The sequence below is a fragment of the Amblyomma mixtum genome, chromosome 3 (assembly GCF_055824585.1).
Source record: "Amblyomma mixtum isolate Tamu chromosome 3, ASM5582458v1, whole genome shotgun sequence".
NCBI classification, from domain to species: Eukaryota; Metazoa; Arthropoda; class Arachnida; order Ixodida; family Ixodidae; genus Amblyomma; species Amblyomma mixtum.
The window spans coordinates 132,853,909-132,880,931 of record NC_143014.1 but is presented as its reverse complement, the minus strand read 5'-3'; the positions used below and the strand labels follow the sequence as shown (position 1 = coordinate 132,880,931).

Below are 27,023 nucleotides of genomic sequence, written 5' to 3'. Positions count from 1 at the left end.
AGTGAACCTCGTTGCGTGATTTCATTTGCAATCTGTACGCTGCATGCTTGACGGGAGCACACGGGGAGCTGACACCTTATTCACAAAATCTAAGATGGCACTATGGGTAGAAAACGTGGTGTATATATCTCTTCATCGCCGCGCCATTTTACAGTAGAGCCCGCTTTCGAAACAAGTGAGGGTTGGGAGGACTTCATGTTTTCATCTAGAGGCATGTCAGCCGTTCGTTCCGATCCGTAGCACTCCTGCCTTGCGAAAACACAGAAAAGCGTCTCGAACGGCACAACAGCGCGCGGTTAACACCACTTTACTTTTGCTCCCGACAGTACATTGCTACGCACACTTACTTAAAGCAGCGCACTCTAACGAGCGTTGGTTGCATATTTTTCGATGCCTCCTGTGTCTGATATACAGGGTGATATACTTTGCACAGTTTAAAAAAATAGGCTTATTGAGTTAGAAGAGCGCTTTTTCCGGCATAACATTGTTAGTGGTGCAGTACATCAGAATGCAGCTAAGACGTGCTAACTAGCAGGCTGGTTAATTAATATGAAAGTTAAATTTTTAACTATTACCGTTACGCTCCTTAATTACTGAGAGGCGTGTAGCCGTCCGTAAGTAATATTCACATCAATTTCTATAATTCCGAAAACTCGATAACCCTTGGCGCTACGGCTCAACAAATTTTGCCTATTTCAATGAGTTACATGCACTGGAGAGGTTGCTTTGCCTGCAAACTTCTCGAAAGCGCATGTATTTTGCTGCGATGCAGGCAAACTTTGTTGGGCCACAACGACGAGGGGAATCGGTTTTCTAAATTCTAAAAACTGATATGGATCTTACTTAGGGTGGGCTACATGCCTCTCAATAATCAAGGAGTTAACCAGCCTGGTAGTTAGCAAGTCATAGCTGTATTCTGATGTGCTGCACCACTGACAATGCTATGCAGAAAAAAGCGCTCTTCTAACTCAAAAATCCTATTTTTAAAAATTGTGCAAAGTCTTACGTGAAACACCCTGCATGTACAAGGTAAGCCATGCATGATCCATATGAAAGCCCATGTCCAATAGGACCCTGTTTTGAGCATTAGGCAGCTGGTAAATACTGACCACCTGAGCGCATTATGAATACTCTAGAAAATGATGTATGGCTACACCACTGCAAATCGCATGGTTACAGGCTTTTGGCTACTTGCAGTAAAATTCGAAATCCACGAAAGCGGAAGTGGACAGTTCCCGTCCTTCCTGTAAATCTGTCACCACCACACTAGGCACTATACTGCGGAAAAGATAACTTTACAGGAAAACAAAAATATGGAAGGCAAGGAGGAATAACGTCCTCAGGGCCTCAGGGAACTATACATGAGGAAACACTTAAAAATCACTTTATTTGCGCCATTCATCAGCATCCTTGAAGCAAACATGATAGAGCAAACTGCCATATGGCCACGTAAGATCCACTGCAGGGTTGAAAGACATATTCTAAAATGCACCAAATGACCTAGATTTACAACACAAGGGCAAGATATACTTGAATTTTTCCCAAATAAATGCTATAAAAAGAAAAGAGGAAGAAACAATTCTCAGATTGTGCAGCATGCAGGAAAGGGGGGATGATTCTTAGTGCAGGGAATTCTTGGACGTTAACATACAATAAAAGATCACCACACTCCCTGAGTAACAGTAACACCACACAACATAAAATATACAAAGCAATACGCATGAGCATTTCAGCCTAAGAATTCACGATTTAATGAATTTCAGCTTTGTACTACAGTGCTTGGAATTTAACACTGACAGACAGTGAGTAATTGTAACCTAAATTTCATTCACCAAAACAGTCATATAATCGAGGGACCTAATGCTAAGGCACAATCAATGAAACCACAGCTCACAGCCATACGTTAGCTAAACCTCTGCTGCAAGAATGCACTTCACATGAGCTCTGGTTCTGATACAGAAATTGAAACATCAGGGTCCTTTACCACGGATGCAAAAATATTGGCCTTTTTTCCAACAGGAAATGCAAAGGAATCAGGATCCTTTCTCACAGATGCAAAGAAATAGTTATTACAGCACAAGATGCAATTCATTACTTTTCTCAGCTGTATCTCCAGCATGCTGCTCAGAAAAAAAAATAACACAAGCCGTTTCATCCTGTGGATCTCGTTGAATAAGTGCTTCATACAAAAAGCTCGAAATGTCTCACCTCCATATGGCAGAGTTCAAGAAAGTTAAGAAAGTACATCGACAAGTTCATTTTTGGCTGACTCAAAAAAGCTTTTAAAGAGATTGCACAAGGCTGCTGAAAAAAACATCCTCGCCTCATTGACACTGGCAGAGCTGCTGCAATACCCAAGCTCAAATCTGCCACAGAACTAATAAAGGAACTAGTACATAAACACAACACACAGCACAAATTATTTATTCTATGAGCAGTTTCTACAATTTTTCATGCATGCATGAAAACTTACAAGGAACCATTTGAGTTCATTACAAAAACAGGCAGTATTCTAGCAGCTAATGTTATCTTCAGTATCATAATATGCCTACTGTTGTTATAGATATGTGTAAAAAATGTAAAAATATATAATGTGTACATACTCCATGTTTAAAACTAAGTTCATGCACTCTTTTGGAAAATAAGTCATGCTCTATATTCAAATTTTACTTTTTAGACAGGCTGGCACTAGGTTATGACATGACTAGCACAAGCATGCACATATTATCTAATGTTACTACATAATTCTCTAATGTCCTACTGACTTTACATCGCATGTTCATACTGCACAGCTTATGGAACCATCAAAACTAACCCGCACTCAAAAATCCTCATAATGAGCACATATGACAACATATTCACCTCCAGCATAACCAAAGAAATGCACAGTGATGAGAATGAAACCCACCAAAAGGCCATTTCTTGATTTTAGCACTCAGCTATGCAGTCATTTTTTGATGATTACCCTTGCACTTAACATGCACTTGGCAAAACAATATGACAACAAAAAAACAAATCAAAGGCTGTTTCAGCAGAGGTGACCTTTTTTTGAGCTATAGAGATGACTTCTGTGGCATTAATACCAGTGTTGGCAGACATTAGAAAACAGGCAAATCATGTTAACTAGTAAGCTGGGTGACTAAGTGACAATATTTAAATTTTAACTGTTACAGTCAGGCTCCTGCTTGCAATGAGTGGTGTGAAGCTGTCCGTCAGTAATAGCCATATCACTTTTTAGAGTTTTGAAAATGCAGCAAACCTTGGCCATTGCGCAGCCTTTTTAAAAAGTGCGCACCAAGCAATGCCTATCACTACACGTCACTCCGTGGCGCACATGTCATGCGACCTTTTCTCTCTTGTGTAGGCTGGTGTAGCAAGCAACATGAAGCACCTCTGCTACCACTGTGAGCACGGGACAGAGAAGGTCACGAGACACATGCATACCACGAGTCACTGGAAATTTTCTCAGAGTACCACGATCCTCTCCTCCAACATTCCCAGCACAACAATCGGTTTGATTTGCTCTGTGTATCTGACTTTGCAACGTCATTATAATAAGTGATAATTTAACTTCTGTGTAGTTGGAACAGCCAACTACAGAGATATCGTGAACAAGGACTCAAAAAAAAAAAAAAACTGGAAAAAAAGTTTTCTCAACTCGTTTTAGCAGTACTTTGCGAATATACGCAGGTCACAGAGGGGAGGGAGCCCCGAGGCTTCGGAAGGCTGCCGCTCTATACAAATTGCCTGCAAGTGTCAGTTCTCGCTACTTTGGCTGCGGCAGCCAGGCGCGTAGCCAGGGGGGGGGGGGGGGGGGGTGTTCTGACAGAACCCCCCGGACAATTTTAAGTAATGTTGAGCTTGTAGAGGAACTTACGGAAGTTTCATGCATTGCCGCGACCATATTTTAATAGCGTTCTTTTTCCTCGCCCAACAGTTCCGCGTTGAATTTCAAACAGTGGCCCTTATTTTTGTGTTTCAGTAATAATTCAGGAATGTCCTGATCCATTTGTGTTCTCTGTTATTTATCCTCGTAAAGATAGAAGTACGTAGTCGGCGCTCTATAAAAGGAAGCAGATGTTATTGCAGAGAAGAGTCACTTCTTTGCCATTACACGACGTATGGCACTCCTTTTAATTGTAGGCACAGTTCACCCAATTAAACATTTCACGTCAGCCTACTTTTTCATCCTTTGCATTGTACTCAAATGATCATAAACTATCGCAAAAATAAAAATTGCTTGTTTTTTGAAAGCGACTCTGTGGCCTGGCACAGGTTCAGATGCATAGGGTAGAAGTTTTAACGAATGCCATTCGTTCGCAGCTGCTGACTTTGTTGTACAGAAGAAGCTATTGTGTTGTTTTATATTGTGAAAAATGTTCTAAATAGCCACGATTTTTCGTACGAGTGTTTTTTTTTTTGTGAAGGAATAAATGTTCTCTATGAATCAAGTCCTCAGAGTCCTGTGTGTACTCGTATTCATATGTAGTAGATATTGCAGTGAATGAAACAACAAACCCTTCAACTTTATATTAAACCAGAAAAATGACTACGATATTGTTTAGGCCCAGGCTCTCTTTCTTTTTATTTTTTTTTTTTTCCAGCGGCGTACAACACTCCCCGAAAAACATTTCTGGCTATGCCACTGGCGGCAGTCATATTCCTTTAATATCTGGCGGTGCAGTATTGCACATGCTTTTCGAAAAGGGCATGCAATGGCCAAAATTTGCTGAGACACAGCTGCAAAGGTAATCGCATTTTCAAAATTTTAGAAAGTGATGTGGCTATTACCAACGGCCAGCTTGAGCCTGCAGTGAAGTTCTGCCCACATTCAGGACAGGGTGTCTAGCAAACTATTATTTTCAAGTTACCTGACTTTTTCATGTTTTCCCTGACAATTTCAGTCAAAAACTCCCGACTACTGAAAAGGTGCAAAAATATAGTGGCCTATACATACATTATTCCTTCATAGCGAAAAACTATTTACTGAAATTGCAAACGTTACAGATTTGCTCTTCCTGTTGGAGAAACCACAAAGAATTCTTCCACAACAAAAAAAAAAGTAGTTTGTTATTAAAGCTTTTTCTTGCTACCAAAACAGGAAGCTGACTGCATCTCAATAAGCTCAAGAATTTCGGTGCCTCCAGCTTGTTTGACATTGTCAAAAATTAAAAGGCCAATTTCTCTTACTGTTGCGAATGTTCAGCATAGTAATACAGGACGCCGAAGACCATGGCCCATTGATACCAACAGCTTTTTTTTTTTTAAGTTGTATCCTACTATACAAACCTTCCATCGCTATCAGGTGCCGAACTGTAATACAATATTTTCCAGTGTATAAGACACGGTTTTTCCTGAATTTTTTGTCGGTGCTTCTTATACAACGGTGCAACTTAAATAAGGCGGAAGATCACGCGCCACCACGTATCACCTTTTGCCATGTCAAGTAACTACAGCCAAATCTTGTTATAGCAAACAAGTAAGAAAAATCATAAAATACAGCTCCATACAGCTGAAATTCGTAATGTAAAATTTTGTCAAATATGCATGCAAGAGCAGCACAATTTAGTCAGTGAAGGGTTGGCAACTCAGACGACCCCGACTTGAGAAACGGATACCACTTCGCTAGCTTTAGTGCCGTTTCGAAGGCACTCACGGCAATTTCAGCGATTCCAGCAGACGCAAGAAAAAATAATGAGCCTTAGTTAAGCCGCTCTTCCCACACAGCGCCGCCAGCACACAATTGCGGCAAGCCAGGCGCCAGCTAGAATGGCTTCTCTGCATGAGAGCCATGTCACGTGGAAAATGGTACGACAGCGCGAAACCTATCGCTGTTTTCACCTTTCCGTGACAGCGATCATGAGCACAGGATGGCAACTGCAAGGCTATAACCGTCCATGCTCCTGCTTCCAAAGCGCTGTCGACAGGTGTGCGACTCAGTGCGAGAGGCGTAAATGCGTGTTGGCCATCAGCTTATCTGCGAAACAAAATCGGTTCACTATGGTGGCATGGCTCCTCTTGCGGGCAGAAGTTGGGCCCAGCGCTGGAGATTGCAATTGTAATCCTTATGCCCTGCATGAGGCTCTACTCCCGGATGACAATTACCCACTCCCCATGGCACGGAGACAAACGTCCGTCTCCTTCCTTTTCCTGCCTAGCCTTGGCTGCACACAGAAAGCTTGGCACGGCTGCATTTCATCCTCCGTTGCAAAGCAGTGGCTTGGGAGGACTGTGCTTAGTACCGTAATCGTGACAGCAGCACAATGCAGAAGCGTAAAGGAGGCTAGGCATTTCTTACACTGCAGAACTCTCCAGTGCTGCACGTAATTTCTTCCCCAAAAACCGGTCCGGCAGCCGTGGTGAACAAGTTTCCTTGTGCAAGGATGCTGGCTTCCAGATTTCTGCAACCCACCTATAGATTCATTTTGTGGCCAACTGCATTCGATATATAAAGTAAAAATTGCACATGTTTGTTGAAAATATTTAAGAGGAGTTCAATATAGCCAATAACTTGTAATATCCGTATTCGTTATACTGAGGTTCGACTTTTGAAAATAATATGGGAGTGTAAAAGAGAAAAAAAATACAGTTATTTTTAATGTGTTATCTTGAGAGTAGAATCACATAAGCCCACCACTAGTGAATTGACTTTGGCAGCCACTGCATGCAGTAGATCCAGTCCAGCCATGTTCTTGAAAGCTTCGATTTTGACGCTAGATCTGTCAGAGTCACTTTCATTTGGTTTCAAGGCACTATTCTTGCTGCCTGCGAGATGGAGGAGCTACAATGCAAAATTCAAGTTGCGTGTGTTGAATATGCGCTGGAGAATGGGAACTGAACAGCAACGAGACACTTTGACCTAAGCCAAAAAAATTACCTCCGAGCGAAAAAAGTATCTCCGGGGCTGGCACAGAGCCACAAGTGCCTCAGTCGATGAAGCCAACAAAAAAGGTAGACCGCAGGAAGCAGGCACACTAGCCAGAGCTCGAGCATCATCTGCACACAGCAGCTGCTGCAAGTGTGTATTTTCATTGCATTCTCTAACAAAAAGATCCTAAGTGCGATTTTATAGAACTTATCAAATAAACAAGCATGCCTTACGTTCTGATACGACTTATGTGTAATTTTTTTTTGAAAAACTGCTGCTTGCAGGGCAGTGCGACTTATACTGTTATACACAGGTGTAACTTATGCACTGGAAAGTAAGGTAGTTCAAAAGTTTACCACTAGAAACTAGTTAACCAGCTGACTAGTTCCCTTAATTTATTTGTTTTCCAATGTCTGCTATTACTAGTATTACTAGTAGTTACTATTACTATTTACTACTAGTTACTATTACTAGTAGTTACTAGTATTGCGATGCTGCCGAAGCCATTTCTATTGTTCAAAAAATCTATTTTTAAAAACTCTGGTTCATCTTTGCTGAAACAGCCTGTATACAGAGCCATTGGCTATTTCCTAAAAATCAGCATGACATACTTTTCACAGCTATGTAAATATGGAACATATTTGTACTTGTGGCCCCACAGACATGGCTGTAACTTTAGAAGCACTGTCTAGTGTATACAACGACATGCTCAGACAGTCAACTTCCCGATAATTTTTTTTGCCATATCCTTGTACACTTGAGCCTGTAAAAGAGCAGAGAGAACAGAAATTACTATATAATATCCAAGTAGAATAGGTAACTGAACAACAAGCTTTTTAGGCCTAATCAGACCATGAAACACGAAAGATATAAAATTATGTGACGTTTCTGAGTAAGACCTACTGGAGAGAGATAACTAAATTATGCCAGAAAAAAGTCATATACTTTGATCTGGTTCACATTTACTCATCTCTTCTTTCAAAAATGTAAGTTGTAACGACAACAAGCCTGCACCATGCATTATTCTGAAGTGCATAACCACACATCGTACATGCAACATACAATGCAACGTATGCATGCTTAAAATTAAAGGATTATTGACATCTATTTTTTGGGTGCATGTTTTCTTCTTTGTAATGATGCAAAAGGCATTAGTATACGTGGATTACCATGTGGTATTTACCTACGGCCACTAAATAATTAATAATCAAATTTCTCTCCTGTGCTGTTTCAGTTTCCGTTTTAACCGCCGAACGGTGGCGTGACATCATAGCTTCATATAGGTCACATGAGGCATAAAAAAACTGCGATATAATTGCTGCTTTATCATTTCAATTCACTACAATGCTAAAAAAGCCAGCCTGCCTCAATATCTGGAATGGCAATGAATGAAGAAAAAGTGATTATACTGCAGTTTTTGCATGCCTCACATGACCTAAATGCAACTTTGATGACACAGAGCTGTTGAAACCAAAACCGAAACAGCATGAGAGAAAAATTCGATTATAAATTATTAAGCGGTCGCAGATGGATACCAGGAGCTGATCCATGTACAGTAATGCCTTACGCATCGCTGCAAAGAAGAGAACATGTCACCATAATTAGGTGTTTACACTCCTTTGACAGAAGCCCATATAAAGAGTCACTAACCAAAGAGGCGAATCAAACAATGTTTCAGCTCTTACACAAGAGCCTTGTTCACACTCAAGACAAATGAAGATGTTTACAATCTCTTTTTGCTTGTTGCCACTTCATTTCATCAGCACACACATGTTCAGCCATTTGGCGAGAATCCGTTGAGAGGTACATGGTCATCCAGTTCCGGCTTGAACGCGGCTCCGTGCCGCCAGCGATTCGCGAAGCGCCTCTCGCGGGCGCCTGCTGCATGCAGTTATTGCGCAGGCGCAGTGGAAGCTGCCGGTGGGTGCTCTGGCTTTGTCGTCTGCTACAGTGCGCCGGCGACAGCAGCTATGGCCTAGGGCAAGTGCAGGGTCATGCTGTAGAGGACGACATGCCGAAAGAGCCGCGAACAGCTTTCAATGCACTTGTGCAATATAGTTTTGCAGGCGCTCCGCGGAGTGCTGGCGGCACGGAGCTGTGTTCAAGCTGAAAGTGTGTTCAAGCTGGAAGATACACGACCGTGTATCTAGGCGTTGTAGGCCAGCTGCAGCATGTATATCTTGAGGCCATGAAACTTTGCAAACAACAGGAATTTTTTCACTCCTATTGATTTCATATGATTGTAGCATTGAAGCGGACACTTAAGCAAGTTTGCTTTGAACAGAGTGAATGGATGTCAGATGATGCACATAGACTCGTACAGGCAATGGGCAAACAACTAGCTTTGAAACCGCAGCAATGCTGCAGAAGTGCCCTGAAGTTATGAAGAAGAAGGTATTGCTGTTGCATGTCAGCTAATCAGGAATGCCATGGTGCTTCTTCCACACTGTGCCTGTTATCAAGAATTCCAGTTTTCTTAGCTGAGAGTGACAGTAAGCTGGGTGCTCAGTGTGTGGGCTTCAAATCTGATTATTTCCTCTAGTTACTTGATGCAAGAGTCTGCTTTCACTCCTAGGCAGTGTATGTGTCGTGTCAGAAAGGTTCCTGCAACTACACTCCCCAAAGTGCCCGTCCACGTGCCCACTAATAGACTTGTGCAGCGCTCGTCCGTGTGGTTTCCTTCATCTTTGTCTTCCGTCCCTTTCGCGCTGTTTTTTCCACCCAAAATGAACTTGTGCTAAGGGTCATTCCATGCCAAGACCCAGACTTTGCACTTGACCATCTTTGATTTCTTAAAAAAAAAATCATGACACACGGTGACACCGTAATAAACATTCTCCCAGCTTGCTTTTGGTGAAAAATTTTTTCATGTTGTGGCCGCCATCTTATGTTCGCAAATGATGATAAAACATGGTCTGAAAACAAAATTTGTACAGGATAAAATTTTTCATGCATTACTATGAATTTTTTTTACACAAATAAAATACATTCTGCTTTTATATATAACAATGACTTCAAAGAATTTCTTATATTTTTCCCCAAATGTGATACACCAAAAAAGAATGAAACCATGGTACATTGAATTTTTAAATTGTATGTTATCATAACAGTCCCTGTCAACTATTTTCTCAACTATGCAGAATTGAAAGAAGCAGAGAATGTTTCAGAATGCAAGGATTGTAGACCATGTCAGGAAATAATTTCAAACTTTGTAAAAATTGCTTTTTGGAAGCATACTCAGCCGCCATTTACATAGTGACATGGTACAATTAAAAATATGAAAGGTAATACGGTGCACAGTACCATTCAATGGTATTTATTTAGAAAAGTCCAGACAGAACGCCTTTCAGTGCATAAGCACTAGTCCAATGGGCACCAACCCTGAGCAAAACCGTCTGTTGTCTGTTTGCGTTGTCTGTTTGCCTAGCATGAGCGCTCAGTCTCGTGGCACTGCCCACTCATTGTCGTCTTCTACTTGGTGAAAATCCGTGCTTTCACATTGATTCAAATATGATAAACATTCTCTGTAGTTTTTGTTTTAAGGAAGAAAATAATTTTGAAAGTTGAGAACCCGCGCCCTACTCCAGCATTATTCCGTGTTCTCTTCAAGGTAGTGCGTGCAGCCACCGGAGCTAATGAGACACAGAAGCACCTGCAGTGCTCCAAGTGGATGCTTCAGATATTCCAGTGCTGAAAGGTTGTTAGGCGTGCTCATCCATGTTTCAACCCTTGAAACTCTTGGTTACCCCGAGTATGACAGAAGTCCAGTGTGCACAGCTGAGGGTGACGTAGGCTTGAAACACCTGTCAACCCTTCAAACTGCCCAGTGAGCTCAATTTCTTCTTCTTGGATAATTTCTTGTGGCACCCAGAGAGCTAATACAACCTTGACATTTTTATTCCGCTCATGTAGACAGCTGAGGGGTGAGGGGGGGGGGGGGGGGGGGTTTGACCCTTGTGAACAGTCGGAGCTGTAGAACTACCAGTTGGCCAACACTGATGCGTTTCTCACTTCCTCTTTATCTCTCTCTCCATGGTCACTGACAAACTAACAAAAGTGCTGACTCCATTTCGCACACGGCATGCGACACGATCCCTCAGAACGGTTTTCACTTTCCTTCCTGTCAGAAGGGGGGTAGGTTTAGGTATCGATATTACGAGCTCCGATTTACATGGAGGAACACTTGCCTCTGAGCTGGTGCTCGGACTGAAAGCGGCATGATGCTCCTACTATGCGATGGCTCCATTTTAATTTTTTGCGACTGTGCCCTTAAGGGGGGACACTGGTCTTGAAAAAAAAATCTTTATTAATGAAGTCACAGTTACGAAATCTTCAGGGAATATGTATTTTTGTGTGCTGATTCTAAATATGTCATTTAATTTCATGTAAAACAATTCCTTGAGCACTTATGCACCTTTTATGCTAGTATTTTGCAGGGAGTTTTGAAGAAAATTTGCTGCGGGAAACTCGCTGAAATGTATGCCATTGGGTTCTCTTGACCCCAAGGAATACAATAAGGGTGAAATTGTCTTCCTGCCTATCATAGAACTTAAGTTATAGAGTTTTGAAGTTGTCACTTCAGAAATGAGAAGGAAAGTGTGTATTCCTGTTTCTGAAGTGGCAGCTTCAGTACCCTATTACTCAAGTTCTATGAGAGCGAGGATGATAATTTTACCCTTATTGTATTCCTTGGTGTCAAGAGAACCCAATGGCATACATTTCAGCGAGTTTCCTGCAGCAAATTTTCTTCAAAACTCTCCGCAATATACTTGCATAAAAAGTGCATAAGTGCTCAAAGAATTGTTTTACATGAAATTAAATGGCATATCTAGAATTAGCACACAAAAATACATGTGCCCTGAAAATTTCATAGCTATGACTAAATGAATAAAATTTTCTTTTCAAGACCAGTGTCTCCCCTTAAGCAGATCATCTAAACCCAGTGTAGCGTCACAACACATTCGGGCAATGGAGCACTGGCTCTCTGTTGCCTTAGCTCTGGTGGCTGTGTGCACTGCACTGAAGAGTGAGCACAGAGTATCGCCGGAGTAGGACGTAGGTTCTCAACTTAAAGAATTATTTCCTCCCATAAAACTAAAGGTGCTGTGAGTAAACTTCCTGAAATAAATGGCACTGAATGGTACTGTGCGCCTTACTACTTTCATATTTTTACTTGGACCATCTCACTATGTAACTGCTGGCTGAATATACCACAAAAAGAAATTTTCCCAAAGTTTAGATTATTTCTTCTGACATGGTGCAAATTCCTTGCATCCTGGAAGATTTTTATCTGCTTCTTTACCTTCTGCAGTGTCAAAAAATAGCTGGAAGAGAACATACAGTTTAAAAAATTCCAAGTATACCATGGTTTTGTACATTTTTTGGTGTTTCACTTTGGGGGAAAATTTTTTAAATTTTTTTAACTGATCATTATATATAAAAGCAGAATGTCTTTTATTCAGGTGAAAAAGCTATCATATTCATGTGAGAAAGATTTCATAGCCATGCGTGAAAAATGATCTTTTACAAATTACTTATGTTTGATGACTGTGTTCTGCTATCGTTTTTAAAACTAAGATGATGGCCACAACGTGAAAAATGATTTTTTGCCAAAAACAAGCTGGGAAAATGTTTACCACAGTAACATCATATACCATGATTATATTTTAAGAAATCGAAGATGGCCAAGCGTGAAGTCTGGGTCATTTGGCATGGAATGACCCTTAACTGTAGTGATGCTTGTCCCGTTCTTCACTATGCTAATGAACAAAGCTTCCTATGCCTGCTTCAAGAATGCAGTACAAAGTATACAACACTCTGAACAGCGGATAAACATGCTCCAATGCTTCCTGGAGTAGCTTATTCTCAAAATATCAGTAACCTGAAACAAACTTGCCAAAGCGTTTACTTTAGTCTGCAGCTGTATGGAATCAACAGAAGTCGGTAAAATTTCCACAAATGGTGAAGTTGTATTGCCACAACCCATATAAGCCACAGCTAGCCTGCTCTACCTATATCCCACAGTTTTATAGTAAATGGCTGAAGCACGTCCACATTCTGTTACACACTTCAGAAGACTGAAACCACGCACTTCTGCCGTTACCATGACATTTCCAAATGCTGGCTAAAAGAAAGCTCTCACACACAACTTATATATACAGCACTGTCACTTAAATTCATTTTGTAAATCATTTAATTTTATAATTCTGGCAGTCAAAAGTAAAACGTATGTCCTTCTGCCACATCCCTCCACTTCACAAAAGTATTTTGAAACAGTGCACACACAAAAGAAGAAACGCAATTCTACTTGCCTGAGGAGACCCTGCATTGGACACCACAATAGGCTGGCCATTGTCAGAGCTCTCCCTTATCTCTATGTCAAGTGGAACATCTCCTGCAAAGATGAAAACCAATTGCATTATCTGAGCTTATTTAAAATTATCACTTTTCATAATGGTGATCAGCATACTAACATATAAACATTACATACTCGCACATCAGCTGAACTCCACATTATCCACTGTGGCCTCAGCAGACCCCCCAACGGTACCATTCTTCATGCAGCACAAAGATGCAGGCAGTGCAGTACAACAATGGCTGTTTACTATTTTGAGTATAGAAAAAAAATGGTTTGCTTGAGCCATTCATGCAGAAAAAAACAAATTTGTTAAAATGACACACCATATACACAAGCTATCAAGGATTTCTCTAAGCATTCCCCTTGAACTTAATTTGTTACATTCATTATTTTCTTTCAGGCTCTTTAAATGAACCAAGGAAATGAACCAAGAACTGTGCAAGTGTATTGAGAACTAAAAAACAGCACAACTTAGTCACCTTTTGAAATGCGACAGCTAGTGCCCTTTTAATGCACTACAAACAAAAAATTGGCTGGCAGTTCAGCATTGCTAAGCATAATTTTTTGCAGGTGGACACCACAGCCACGTACCTAAAAGTGCAATTGAGGTGTCACTGACCCAGAGAGCCAGTTATATGCATCTTCAACTTTTTCATAGTCAATGCCAATTTATTTAATGTACGCTGGCTGCCTATTCTCCAGTGCCGCATTTCTGCAGCGATGTTGTTGTCAATGCCAACGCATACTGTTGTAGTGCTGTGTTTATGCCACAACGTTGTCCACGCTAATGCATGCAGCGCACCTCTTTCTGTCACTACCGCCACATAGCTCAAAGCATGACTATTAGTTTGATGGTAGTATTAGTTGATGAAGACGATGATGTGCAATGAAAGGCGCGAGAGTGCGTTGCAGTTTAACACGAGGCGCATTCGGCTGCAGTGATAGCCTAGTGCCCGGAGCAGGTTCAAATCCCAGTCGCGGATATTTATTTGATTTATTTTTATCCATTTATTTCACTTGGCATAAACCCACAAACATCGCAAGATCTTGCTCGGGGTTTACCCAATGGAATAGTGCTTTTGCACTAAAACTAAACATGGAAAATCAAGCAAAGCAAACCCAGAACACTTGAAGTCATCACTAGCATCAAGAGTTTGAATCGGAGTAGCAGGAAAGAATACACTAGCCTTAACTCCAAATTTATCAGCAACGAGAGTACCTTTTGCAGCCGAACAAACTTCAACAGTCATGAAAGGCTCAGCCATCGAATTTTACAACAAAAATAAAAATTCAATATAGTTGCCTGCAGTGCACCTTTAACAGTGTTGGCCAAGATTAACCGGTCTTTAAAAATATGAAAAACTTGGAAAAATTTATGGGCAGGAGCATCAACACACTATTTCTTCCCCGAAAACAACAAACTTTCCCAAACAAGACGGCTATTTTCTCCCCCATTATGTCACACACAATACACGAGTAACTCTCCTTTTTGCAAAACAAAGATATGCTCTTAGTGACACTAAAAAACAATGAATTTCTTCAGCTGTGTCAAGCATATGGCTTCTGCAGAAGGCACTGCAAAGAAACTCGGAACAAGCTGCATCAGTAAGATCCTCAACATCTTATACTGGTAGTGTTACACAGCACTGTCAATGTTTCAAATCAATCTGATGCACTTTTCATTCACTAAGCAACATAATGATAACAGTATTTGAGATTTTGAGCCACATCATGTGCAATATTGTAATAAGGGAGTAATTACTCATTGACGTCCACCCGAGCGCAGCCATACTCCCTTATTACAAATCTACTCCACCTTGGGGGATTCCCCTAAAAATATTTGGTCAACACTGTTCCCACTTCGAGTTATAGATCAATTCGCTCTTGCCCTACCATAAGCTTGCCGTCCCGGTTAGCTCAATTGGTAGAGCGACTGCTCCGGTGTGGTGGTGGTCCCGGGTTCGAACCCCGGACCAGGACGAATTTTTCTTTAACTACGAAGTTTCTGTGAAAGCTTTATAGCTTTCCTTTGTGGCCGTATGGCTGCGCTCGGGTGGACGTCAATGAGTAATTACTCCCTTATTACAAATCTATTCCACCTTGGGGGATTCCCCTAAAAATATTTGGTCATGTGCAATATTATCAGAAATATCATTTTTGCTCATCCTCAATGCACAAAGCAACGAGAAGGTCCATCAAGTGGCCACACACCTAATATGTCCAGTGCCATCTCTCGTGCAAGCTCAGTGGCACCATCCTTGCCAAATATGTGCGACTCATGGCCACAACTTGGGCATGCTAGACGACTCATGTTCTGCACCAATCCAAGTACAGGTACGTTGACCTTCCGGAACATCTCAGCCCCCTTGCGTGCATCAATCAGTGCAATCTCCTGAGGCGTTGTCACTACAACAACCCCTGCAGTGGTAGAGAAGAATAACACCAGTAAAATAAGTTTGCCACACATGAACCAAAGCATTTCCTATGCAGCAGCTTGTCTGCATTTCAATGTTCTCTAGAGCCAAAGTCGGCTTATTGCAGTGCCGCAACTAAGCGACAGGTGCAGGTACCAAGTAAGAAGGTACACAACAATTTTGTAAAAAAAGAAAAAGGAGGCCTACTGTTCCTGCAGACATGATTTTCCAAGTTGGGCATTATCAAGTATTAAGAACTGAGCAAGCTAAAAGCAACGTGTTAACACTCATCAGTAATTGCAACCACTTAATTATTGTTAGTTATTAACTTTATTTGAGTATTCATGAACACCACACAAATTATTAGTGATTTTGAAGAAAGGATATGGCGCATTAACTGTTTCATTTCTCAATGGCCACCTGAACCGCGCCATGAGGGAAGGTAGGAAGGTGGGAGTGAAAGAAGAGAGAGAAAAAGGAGTCGTAGTGGAGGGCTCCGGAATAATTCCAACCACACAAATAAGGCTTATTGCTCACATTCTGTCTATTGTGAGAGTCAGCAGCAGAGGTTTACTTACACACTACAAAACATCAAGGCATGAGCGACCAACAGCATCACCTGACACAGGAATATTCTGAGAGATGGAAAGCTGTGTGTCCCCTGTTCCTGGTGGCATGTCAACAACAAGGTAGTCCAGTGGGCCCCATGCAACCTAGAATATACCAAGCAACAAGGCATCTGTGTGAAGTATCTTTCCATTAACTCAGCCATACAACTGCATAGCCATACAGCAGAACCTTGATATAGCAAAGTCACCTTGACCACAGAAAACCTTACTACATTAGGGAATTCACAATATCAGCAAGCAACCTTTCTTTGCATTCACTGATACTAAATCATTTCAATACACGCAGGCTTAATACTGATTAAGAAACATGCCGCATACACAAGCAACTTTCAGCTCCTCTTTTCTATCCTGTGTTAAAGGGGCACTGAAACAACTTCTAACGAGAGTACACTAACTACATACCCTCATCATGAACACATGAGCCAGTAATACATTTCTACACGTGCAGAGAACCCACTACTGCATGTGAAAGTCGGCGAGTCCTTTCCAACAACTACTCCATGCTCACACCCCCTTCCATCGCAGGCTGCTGCGTAAATCTTTTCACAGATGGTTAGACTCTTTCAGGCGTTACGCAACCACCGTGACCGCGGCTGGTCAGCAGCATCACTCCGGCGGGGCAGGAAGCTCCGCCCCTCAGGGAATTCCCGCGTTGGAGCCGGCGGAAGAGCACAGACTTCCTCTCCTCTCATCACCGATGTGACGAAAGGAGAGGTAAAAGGCATAAAGACGCTGAAACTCAGATTTTTTTCGAGCAAGCAGACTGAGGTTGTGGTAATGCAATCATTACCATACATCCTGATGAAGCATGCTTCAAGAATTTTGAGCTCTTTGCCCCTGCCTCTTCCAAGAAAGCTTACATTGTGAACAGCAGGCAGCAGCCACATTCACAGCAATGGCAAAAAGTTTGCTCCATCAGTAGAACCTAAGGAAGCATGGTGTTCACACAACCTGCCATTGATACATGGGCCTGTTTGGCTGATGCAAACCTTTTCACATGTAAGAGGAATCTTATACACCACACATGTGCCATGGTGATGACTGCATTAGCACAACCTCAGTCTGCTTGTTCAAAAAAAATTTGAGTTTTTAGGTCACTGGTGATAGAATTGCTGTCTATCTTCCATCTGTCATTGTCGGGTGATTGATGCTGGCTGTGCTGTGCATGCCCCGTTAGCCTACCTGGGGGATGTATTTTCTCATCGTATGTGTGCCTTACTTTTTTCTAACTTTTCATCTGTTTAATGCAATAGCGTTAAGGAGCTCGGGCCACAGAAAATCTGGTGTCGTTGACTGTGAGCGAAAAATCCATTAAAAATCCCCAGAGAAGCAACCTAGGAGGCAGGTGAGCCACCTAGGTTGCATAACCGTGGCATCATCACAACCTGCCCAACAAATAGTGAACGAATTGTGTACTAGGACAGATGGCAGTTAAATTAATGATTTGTCGCTAGAGGCTGCTCGGCAAAGGCAACATGGGTTGCAAAGCCCCCCACCCACCGGTGGTAGCACCTGCCATTGCAGGGCAGTGGCGCATCACTCAACCGATGCACCACTGCGCTGTGCCAGAAGTGGTAGGAGGACTCTCAGCAATGCATGAATGTAAAGAGAGACTGACCAATTATGCATATATTGGAATTAACCCACTATGCTATTGCGTCATACACTTAAGGCGGAGCTTGAGTGTGCCCTCCAATTTCTTTACTGGTTCTTATTTTCTCCCATATTTGCAACTTATTGGAAAAACCCACCTCACACAAAATATTATAGTGACGCAGATGCCATACTTACATAACCTTGAAACAGAATGGACATGTATTCATGAGTAAAGCATGAATAACTAGAGAAAAACTACAAAACTGCACTTTAACACAGAAACAAGTGATGGGCATCCAATAAATTTCCCACTCAGTATAAAATGCAGACAACGTGAAAAGGGTACCCAGTCTGAACATACCTGCCTGAGAAGCTTTTCGATGGCAGACATTACCATAAGTCCTCGCCAAACAACAGGCACTTTTTCGTCGACCAAAAACCCCATGGACATACTGCATTGTTCCAGCAGGAAAGGGTGACAACACACACAAGCATCAGTGCAATGAAAGCTGTTAGGTAGGCAGGCTCGCTTGACAATTCAAACTTCAAAAGAGCAAAAAAAGAACCTAGCATCACCACAACTAAATAGGTGTCTTCGGAAGGAACATAACACGTAAAAAAGAAACAAAGCAAGACCATATGCGCATTGATCCTATCAAAGAAATATGGTTGCAGTGCCAACATAACTTGGCAAAGTTCACAAAAACATAAATCTTCTATTTCAAGCAACCCAAAAAGTGAGGAAATATTAAGTATATCATCCAGACAAACAAGAGTTATCTCACCATTTAATCCCATAGTTGACCAGAGGTTTCATGAGGTTTTCTGCAAAAACAAAATAAAGGGTTTTTTAAGATACTGGAAGAAATAAAAGCAAAAGCAAGTAGTGAGGACACATCAGTTTAAAAACGCGCTGGCCTCTTCCTCTTGTAAAGAAGTGACAGCAAATTCTGTACTGCACCCATTCAAAGGCCCAAATTTATGGTTTATGGTTTATGGGGGTTTGACGTCCCAAAGTGACTCAGGCTATGAGTGATGCCGTAGTGAAGGGCTCCGGAAATTTCGGCCACCTGGGATTCTTTAACATGCACTGACATCGCACAGTACATGTGGACTACATGGTGCATAGGTCCATTATCCATCCACATCCATCCATTATAGACCAGACGACCACAGGTGGCTCACTCTTTTCTCAAGAACAGGAAACAAAGGAAAGATTACGTGCACAAAAGACCAAGAAATATTACAGGACACCTTACAGGCTATTTTCCACTGGTGTACAAATTGTAGCATGCAGTTAAACATTGAAAAAATGGTTCTTTTAAAAGTAACAAGGAAGAAATGCCCGTGTACTTTTACATTTCAGCTTCAAATCGATAATATTTCAGAGGTGGAGGCATATAAATATCTTGGCATTACGCTCACAAATAAATTAACCTGGTCAAAACACATATCAGAAACTTCAGCTGCTGCACTTCGGAAACTGTGGTTTCTGAAGAGAAAACTTAGGACTGCTCCTGCAAGTACCAAACAGCTGACATATAACAACTGCACAACAGCTAAACTTGAATATGCAATGGTATTATGGGACCCGCATAATAAAAAAGATATTCTGCTACTCGCCGCAGAGGCTCAGTGGTTAAGGCGCTCATCTATCGAGCCAGAGTACCCGAGTTCGAACCCGACCGCGGCGGCCGCGTTTCGATGGAGGCGCAACGCAAAAGGCGCCCATGTGCTGAGCGATGTCAGTGCACGTTAAAGATCCCTAGGTGGTCGAAATTATTCCGGAGCCCTTCACTAACTACGGCACCTCTTCCTTCCTTTCTTCTCTCAGTCCCACCTTCGTCCCTTCCCTTACGGCGCGGTTCAGGTGTCCACCGAGATATGCGAGACAGATACTGCACCATTTCCTTTCCTCAAAAAACCAATTTACCAACTTGAGTATGTGCAAAGGAAAGCTGTGCGGTTAATTTCTGGCAAATATAGAATAAATGATTCATCACCTATGCTAATGAAACAACCCACCACACACACTTTTTAATCCCGATAAAAAGTTAGTCGCCTCATCCTGTTTAATCAGTGCCTACAAGAAAAAAGAAAAATGAAGTTGCCTAAATGCGACAAAGCTCATTGTACGAGGAGGACCAGACACATGCAGGAACAATCACTGGCATTAATTTTCGCCCACAGAAACGCATTTAAAGATAGCTTCTTCCTCAGAACTGTATCCGAATTGAATGCCTTACCTTCTCACACTTTTTGGTCAGGTAATATTGCAACAGCATTGGAATGTCACCACCTTGTTTCATGAGTTTTTAGTTTGTATGAAAATGCCTATCTTTGTTTCTTTATTTCTTCGGCGCATGTCATGTCGGCGCATGTCATGAACAACTCAACTTTAAAAAGTAATTTATTTTACGTAGAGAGACATTTCCATAAATTTTAGTCGAGATATTAACCCATGACGCATTGGTCGCCAGCCAGGAACACTACAAACTAGGCAACGTAGGAATGTTAACTTGGCTGGGATACAAGGTGGGATGGGGGGGGGGGGGGTGGGGGGTAATGTGTGTGCGATGCTCGCTTAATTTGAAGCTTAGTAATGTGTTAATTAAGTGGAGTGAACTAGAGGCCCACTAATTATTGAGATACTAATTAGAGTAGCATTATGCGTGTAAACTGCAGTGTGGAAGCTTTCAAAGTCAAGAATGTGGATACTGTATTGTGATAATTGTGGTAAATGTGTGAATGTGCACAAAGAACAGAGACTCTGTGTGAAGAGAAACTGCTAAAGGCAGCCATTAACCCTGTCGCGTGGGGAAGCTTAAATCTCCCCCAATTTTTGCGCTGCAAATATGAAAATAAACAAAACTAAGTGCGCAAAATAAAACTACAACCAAAATGTTAAAAGACATGAAAAATGCATGAAGGTAAACACAAACATCCTATAAACATATTCAGAACAAAAATATCTCCAGAGCAGTCACATGTCAGTGCCATCTTTTAATTGCAAAGTGCTATGGCAAACCTAATAAAAGCATCAAAACAAATGAACTGCATGCTCATAAGCATGCAACCTGCTTTGGAGCTTCAAGAAAAAAGTGAAAATGCCAGCTACATCTTCTAGCATTGACACATCACCTACACTACTTATTGGCATTTACAAGGAAGGAACGTCCAACGCACGTTGTGTCAATTCTGGTTCGCCACTCAGGTTCATCATGCGTGGAATAGATGGCCCATAGACGTCAGCATCAAGCAGCCCAACAGTTGGCTTCTAAGGAAAGCAACAAGATCATAGACAATAATGACGAAACTTCAACTGCAATCTACACTACTAAAATAATACTCTTAATGCTCCACAGAGGTTTTGTCCAAATAATAAGCACTGTCACCAGAGTTTACCATTGTGACTTATAATTTACTCCTGAGAGAATATATGTGACAATAATGGTATCATCAATGAATAAACTGAAGTGGCTTAGTATTTTTTCCATCATGCAAAAAAAGACTATTTTCAAAAACATTACAATTTCTGAGCAGCCGATCTGTGAACATAAAAACAAAAATCTCTAAAAGTATGCCAATTTCAAGATGGCAAACTTTTCTTCTCCTGCACTCCCACACAGCTGTAATACTTCAACGATAAGCACTTGTACTCAACCATGGACAGGTAATACCATGATAATAATGAGCATGTTTGCATTATAACTCTTCTCATGTGTCACTTCTCAGTTACTCTCGTATGTCACTAAAAAAAAATATCATTTTTTATTAGTCATGACTAAAAATGACCCCCCTCCCAATGCACAATTTATAACACAGCAGCATGCTGTATACTACTCTGGCTCAGTCAGACCAGCACATGGTGTCAAAGACCAGCTAGTAATAAATGTACAGTCGTGGACAGAATAATATGGACCATGCTTCGGCGATTAAAGTCTTCCCGAACGTTACCCAGCGAAACGTAATGGATATTATATGTATATGCAAGTAACATTGACTTTTGCCCTTGCACAAAAAAGCATCAAAGGTTACTATTTCCGTTACGCTACATGACAGAAGAGTGTGAACGCGGAACCATGGCTCTTATTATTGTGTCCATGACTGTACATGCCTCAAAACCCAGACATATTCATGAAACAAAATGTTTCGCGTCACATTTTCACTTTTGCTTTACTGGCCCACACGTCCCAAACTACCACGGGTGCTCTATGCAGAAAACTTCCAAAACTTGTTCAGTTGCACAGCAACAAAACAGTCAACTACAATATTTCTTCACCCACCGACTCATCCAAGGACAGTGCCAATGCCAAGTTGACTGCAAGGAAACAGGAAACAAAATGCCATAAATGCCTCAGCAAATATTGGTGATTAAACATTGGTGATGACCTTTCACATTTGGTCAAACATTGTCTAGAATGTAAAGTCATGAAAAAGAAAAAGAAAAAATGCACTGCATTATTCAATCAAACACGTGTACTATACACCCACAGTGATCAGACGACACGAGAAGTTGTCGAGGCTTTTCATATCGCGGGGGATCAACTGAATTGCGTCAGCAAACCATCTGTTTTCCTTTGCGATAGGGAGATGAATTTTCTCGGGAGCACCTGACGAATGTTGCGTTTCATGGTTTTTAGTTTTTTTTGTGTGTTGTTTCTTCCCTGTGATTGTTTCTTCATATAAGAAGGTTTCAGTGAATAAACCTTTTAGTTGCGAGTCAGCGCTCGTCCTGTGTCCCTTCTTTTCTTGTCCCTTGTAGTTCGCGCTGTTCACATCATAAATATAAGAATATACAGAGACAATAGTGAGTAAGCTACATGCAATATACCTCACCTGCAGTTGTGGATTTTCCCACACCACCTTTTCCAGATGCTACCAGGACAACATGCTTAACACCAGCAACTGGGAACTTCTTGGGAAGGCCTCTTGAAGCTGCTTCCCGATTTTGCTTTGCTTGCTTAGCACTTGAATCACTGCTACAACAGCGCTAAAAATAACGAGAAATAGCATATCTGGTCACTTCCTTGCTGTATATTATAAGGTGCACAATGGTGCAAAAAACGGCAACTGAGTGGGTAAGGCCCCAACAACCTTGCTAGAAAGAGAGAATTGGAAAATGAAAATGGTTTTTGAGGAAAGAAAGATAAAGTTTTTAGACCGTAGCTGAGTGCCCTGCAGTACTTCGCTTCTTTCCTCATGTTTTACTGATTTTACTTTTGCGTGTTGCCTTTTTTTGGTCTTCCTTCTATGGATGAATGACTTGACAAGACTAAAAATGTCAGTCGAGAGTCGGTGTCCGTCCAGTCTATTCTGCCTGACCTGTCATCTTTTGCAGTTTTTCCACTAGGAACAATCACCAAGTTGCTCAACTTTCGATATGTCTGCACAGTGGTACAACTCTGACAGAACTGCATAGGTATGCATGTAAGTCAAAAGGCACCAAACATATTAAACTCCCAAAAGTAGGGGAGGACTTTGGAACATTCCAACTTTTCTAAAGTTCTGCCCAGTGAAAACACTTCTTTAGCTAAAGACATAATTTACTGAATGAGCTTAACGTGCTATTATGAGCTCGTGTAATCCATTACTCACTTGCTGCTTCTAAGAGACGCAACTACAAAAGCATAAAAGCAAATGCTTAGCCAATACAGAAAGCTAATATAACAGCAACAAAACAAAGTATAACACAAAGTAATAAAAGTAAACAAAGTAATAATACAGGAAATGACATTCACAATAACAATAAAATACAAACTGGCAAGTTTCATTTTAAGCCAGCCCCTGATGATCAGCAGTCATGTTGCAGTTTAGAGCTGTTGCATGGCAAACGTTTGTTTCTTTGAATGTCTCTGGCATTCAATAAACAAATGTTTTTTGCCTACCAATGTTCTTTACGTATGTCCACTTGGGCGACTATTTATGGTCATAATACTCAAAATTAAAGCATGACAAAAGTAACGTACGTTAAGTGGACGAAATGTGAATGGGAATTGAGAAGAAAAGAAACCCACACGACAACAGCAAGCATAACTTCCACCTTTATTTCAAGAAGGTAAACCAAGCATACTTAATGGATGCAATAACACCGCAATTTATTTCTGCAGTCAAATCACGGCAGCCTGCAGCCAGAAATACTACACAGGGAGAGGTGCACCTTTTGCAAGGACCAATGTCTGATATGCTAACATTTTACATATTACTTTAAGACTGCAATAACAATAAGAAACAGCATACACACAGCTCAAAAACATGACAAAATCACTAATAAAAGCTGCACAAGAAACTATACCTCCTGAGCCCAGAGCTCTACCAAAACAAGTATACCTTGGGTAAACTTATGGCAGTGCCACCAAAAGCATAAAAATAATGGAACATTTTCTGCTACACAGAACGCAATATATAATCTACCCCAAGACTGCAGCTGGAACCATAGTAATGAAAATTTTATCTGGTACTAAGGAAGTAAACAAGACTTCAAAAGCAACAACCTCAGAGAACCTTTAGGTGAATATGCAACGAAGTAAACATTACAGAGTGGAGATAGTCTGCATGAACAGCTTGCAGAGACATGGAAGATTGTAAGCATAATACCGGGCATCCTACCCAACTTCAGGCAAGGTTGAAAATTATGCCAGTACACTACAGAAGGCCATAATCAAAACCAGATCGTTGGCCCCTTACTAGAGGAACTTCGTAAAAAGTTATAGCACAAACATAGACAAATACAGGGAGATGGCACACATACACAAGAACTAACTGACAACTGATTTTATTTTAATTGCTGGAAGGTAGTAAATTATATAAGGCGAAGTGACGCGTGAAAAGCATGGGAATGATACATAACAAGGACTGATGAGACAGCCAACCTAGCAAAGCTCATGTGCAGGCAAGGAGAAGCATAGGAGAAGCATAGCAAGCATAGCAAGCAAATCAAGTTTCTTTGCTTTTTTTCGTTTTTCTTTTCATGAAGAAATGAAAAGAAAAACTAAAGAAACGATTTGGTGCGCTATGCTTCTGCTTGTCTGTGCATGTGCTTTGCTAGGTTGGCTGTGTCATCAGTCCTTGTTATGTACCTTTCCCATCCTTTCCACGCATCACATCGCCTTATATAAGGTGTCGCCTTCCAGCAATAAAATCAGTTGTCGGTAATCGCTTGTGTATGTGTGCCATCTCCCTGTAGTTGTCTATGTTTGTGCTATTAAGTCATGCATCCCACAAACCCACAAGAAACATTATGAACATTCATATTAGACCCAGGAGAGGCCAGCACTCATGAGCTTACTCAGCATAGCTTTGAAAAGCACCACAGAGTTCTATTCAAAGCTGCATTACTCACTGCAAGAGCAGGAGTTGAGAATCTCGAGGTAAGTCGGAGCCAAAACAGTAATGCTCATACCACCTGCACTACCAAGGGAAATATCAGCACACTGCCAGGTCCTGGCCATAGGAGCAGTAGTTCCCGTGTTTAAAGGCACAAGAAGGTAGCAGGTGAGCCCTACGCCGTAAAAATCAAGCTTGCCCCAAACTCTACCCTGCAGGAAATTACGATTAAAGACTGAGCGGTGACCTGGAACTTTCGGAGCCATATGATGATTGCCTAAAACTAGGGGTGTGCGAATATCAAAATCTTCGAATACGAATCGAATACTTGTTTTCGAATATCGAATCGAATATCGCATAATCAAGGACAGACGCATTTAACCACTAGAAAACATTTATTTGAGCACCCAAGAACATCACAGTTCAACTATCGATGATTAAATGAACACAAAAGGTGTCTGTGGCTGCACGAACGGCATCAGTCTCGAACATTATTCTTAGAAGAGTGGAAATATCAGAGAAGATGGCTAGCTTGCCATCAGCACGAACGCGCGTTGATGGGATGAACATAAAAGGTTGTCGTGAAGGAAAACCCGCTGCTCCACATGGTCAGGCAGAAGCAGTTCCCTTCTAGCTGAAACGACTCCTCCAGCCATAGAAAATGCCCTCTCAATTGGCACTGAACTGGCACGTATTGCGAGGTATTTCGTGCACAGCTCTGACTATACCAGCTTCGCTGGTATAGCCACAAAGAAGCTCACCAGCGCAGTCAGCTACGACATGGCCCTTGGAGGAAGGAATGCGCATTGCTCTGGGCGCCGCCTTGTTGTTATGTCTCAGTCGATAGGGTTTAGCACACTATAGATAGGGCTTGCGGACCGAAATTAACGCCGGTGCTCACAATGAATATTCGGCTAGATACGATTATTCGCGACGGGTCGAATATTCGAGACAACACGAATACTTGGATTTCGAATCGAATACGAATACTAAAAATATATTATTCGAATTATATTCGAAAATTTCGAATATTCGCACACCCCTACCTAAAACTATCCAATAAGGCACAAGATCAAGAGGCGCAGACATCGCTGTTCACTAAAAACAAGCCAGATGAATAACATCAAGCAGGCTAACTGATACACAGGAAGTCGAAGGATTACGCCAATGCTTGCTGCCAACGGGTGCTCACAACCCATGCACACTTGATTTTGACCTTGTTTGATCAAACAGAGCGACGGGACAACACTACGCACAGCACAAAAGGCTCAAGAAGTGTCCCTTAAGTTCTTTCCTTTTCATCACACTGGCAGAAAAAGAACGTAAGCAGCATGTCGCAAGTGTAAAGCACGCCGCTTAACCGTCCACATGCTTCATCAAAAGTCGAACGCTAGGTCCTAGCCTGGAAAGACACCAGCGGTTTCCATTGTATAGCATCTCTTTCTATCTTCAGTTAAGCCCGAGTTAAGACCTAGTTCTCGGGGATAACTTTCTGTGGCACTGAAGCTGAAGCTACCGGCATGAGGCGACGGCTTCCACAAGCGTGCAGTCCTCACACGCTCATGACCCAACAAAACAGACACAGAAGCTGAAAGCTCACGTTTGTGGAGTTACGGCGAGTTCTGTGCGTATGACGGCGACACGAAACACTAACCGCTCAGGCTTCGAACGAGCCTGTCACCTATTGTTAAGCCACGGTACATACCGATGGAGCAGTTTGACAAACAGAGTAAACGCCAGAAACCTGGTTTTTACTTCTTAACGCGTAACTCCGGATGTAAAGTGGTCTTGCAAAGAGCTGCATCGAAAACCAGCACCTGCTAGCCGCCATT

The 27,023-nt window shown here is 41.7% G+C and overlaps 1 protein-coding gene across 2 annotated transcripts; it reads right to left on the bottom strand.

The window, feature by feature from the left end:
- Positions 1–1,368: 1,368 nt before the first annotated feature.
- Nubpl (NUBP iron-sulfur cluster assembly factor, mitochondrial) lies at positions 1,369–27,023 on the bottom strand. Of its 2 annotated transcripts, none has more exons than XM_089581208.1 (10): positions 26,897–27,023; positions 22,705–22,858; positions 22,152–22,186; positions 21,052–21,142; positions 18,651–18,690; positions 18,227–18,317; positions 16,260–16,353; positions 15,438–15,644; positions 13,180–13,262; positions 1,369–7,631 (listed from the first exon to the last, which is right to left on the bottom strand). In XM_089581208.1, the coding sequence occupies exons 1-10, from the start codon at positions 27,020–27,022 to the stop codon at positions 7,578–7,580; spliced, it is 975 nt and encodes a 324-aa protein (XP_089437334.1). In that variant the 5' UTR covers position 27,023; the 3' UTR covers positions 1,369–7,577. The 2 variants fall into 2 exon arrangements, with proteins under 2 accessions (XP_089437334.1, XP_089437335.1); XM_089581209.1 differs by having other exon boundaries at positions 26,936–27,016.

Bases quoted from the DNA above. Each gene is read 5' to 3' on its own strand.
- Nubpl (XM_089581208.1), bottom strand. From the start codon at position 27,022: ATGGCGGCTAGCAGGTGCTGGTTTTCGATGCAGCTCTTTGCAAGACCA. The intron at 18,691-21,051 runs GTGCGTTGGACG...TTGTTTTTGCAG, and splicing joins CGAACCAGAATTGACACAAC to AAAACCTCATGAAACCTCTG. The intron at 13,263-15,437 runs GTGTGTGGCCAC...TCATCTTTGCAG, and splicing joins GATGGCACTGGACATATTAG to GAGATGTTCCACTTGACATA.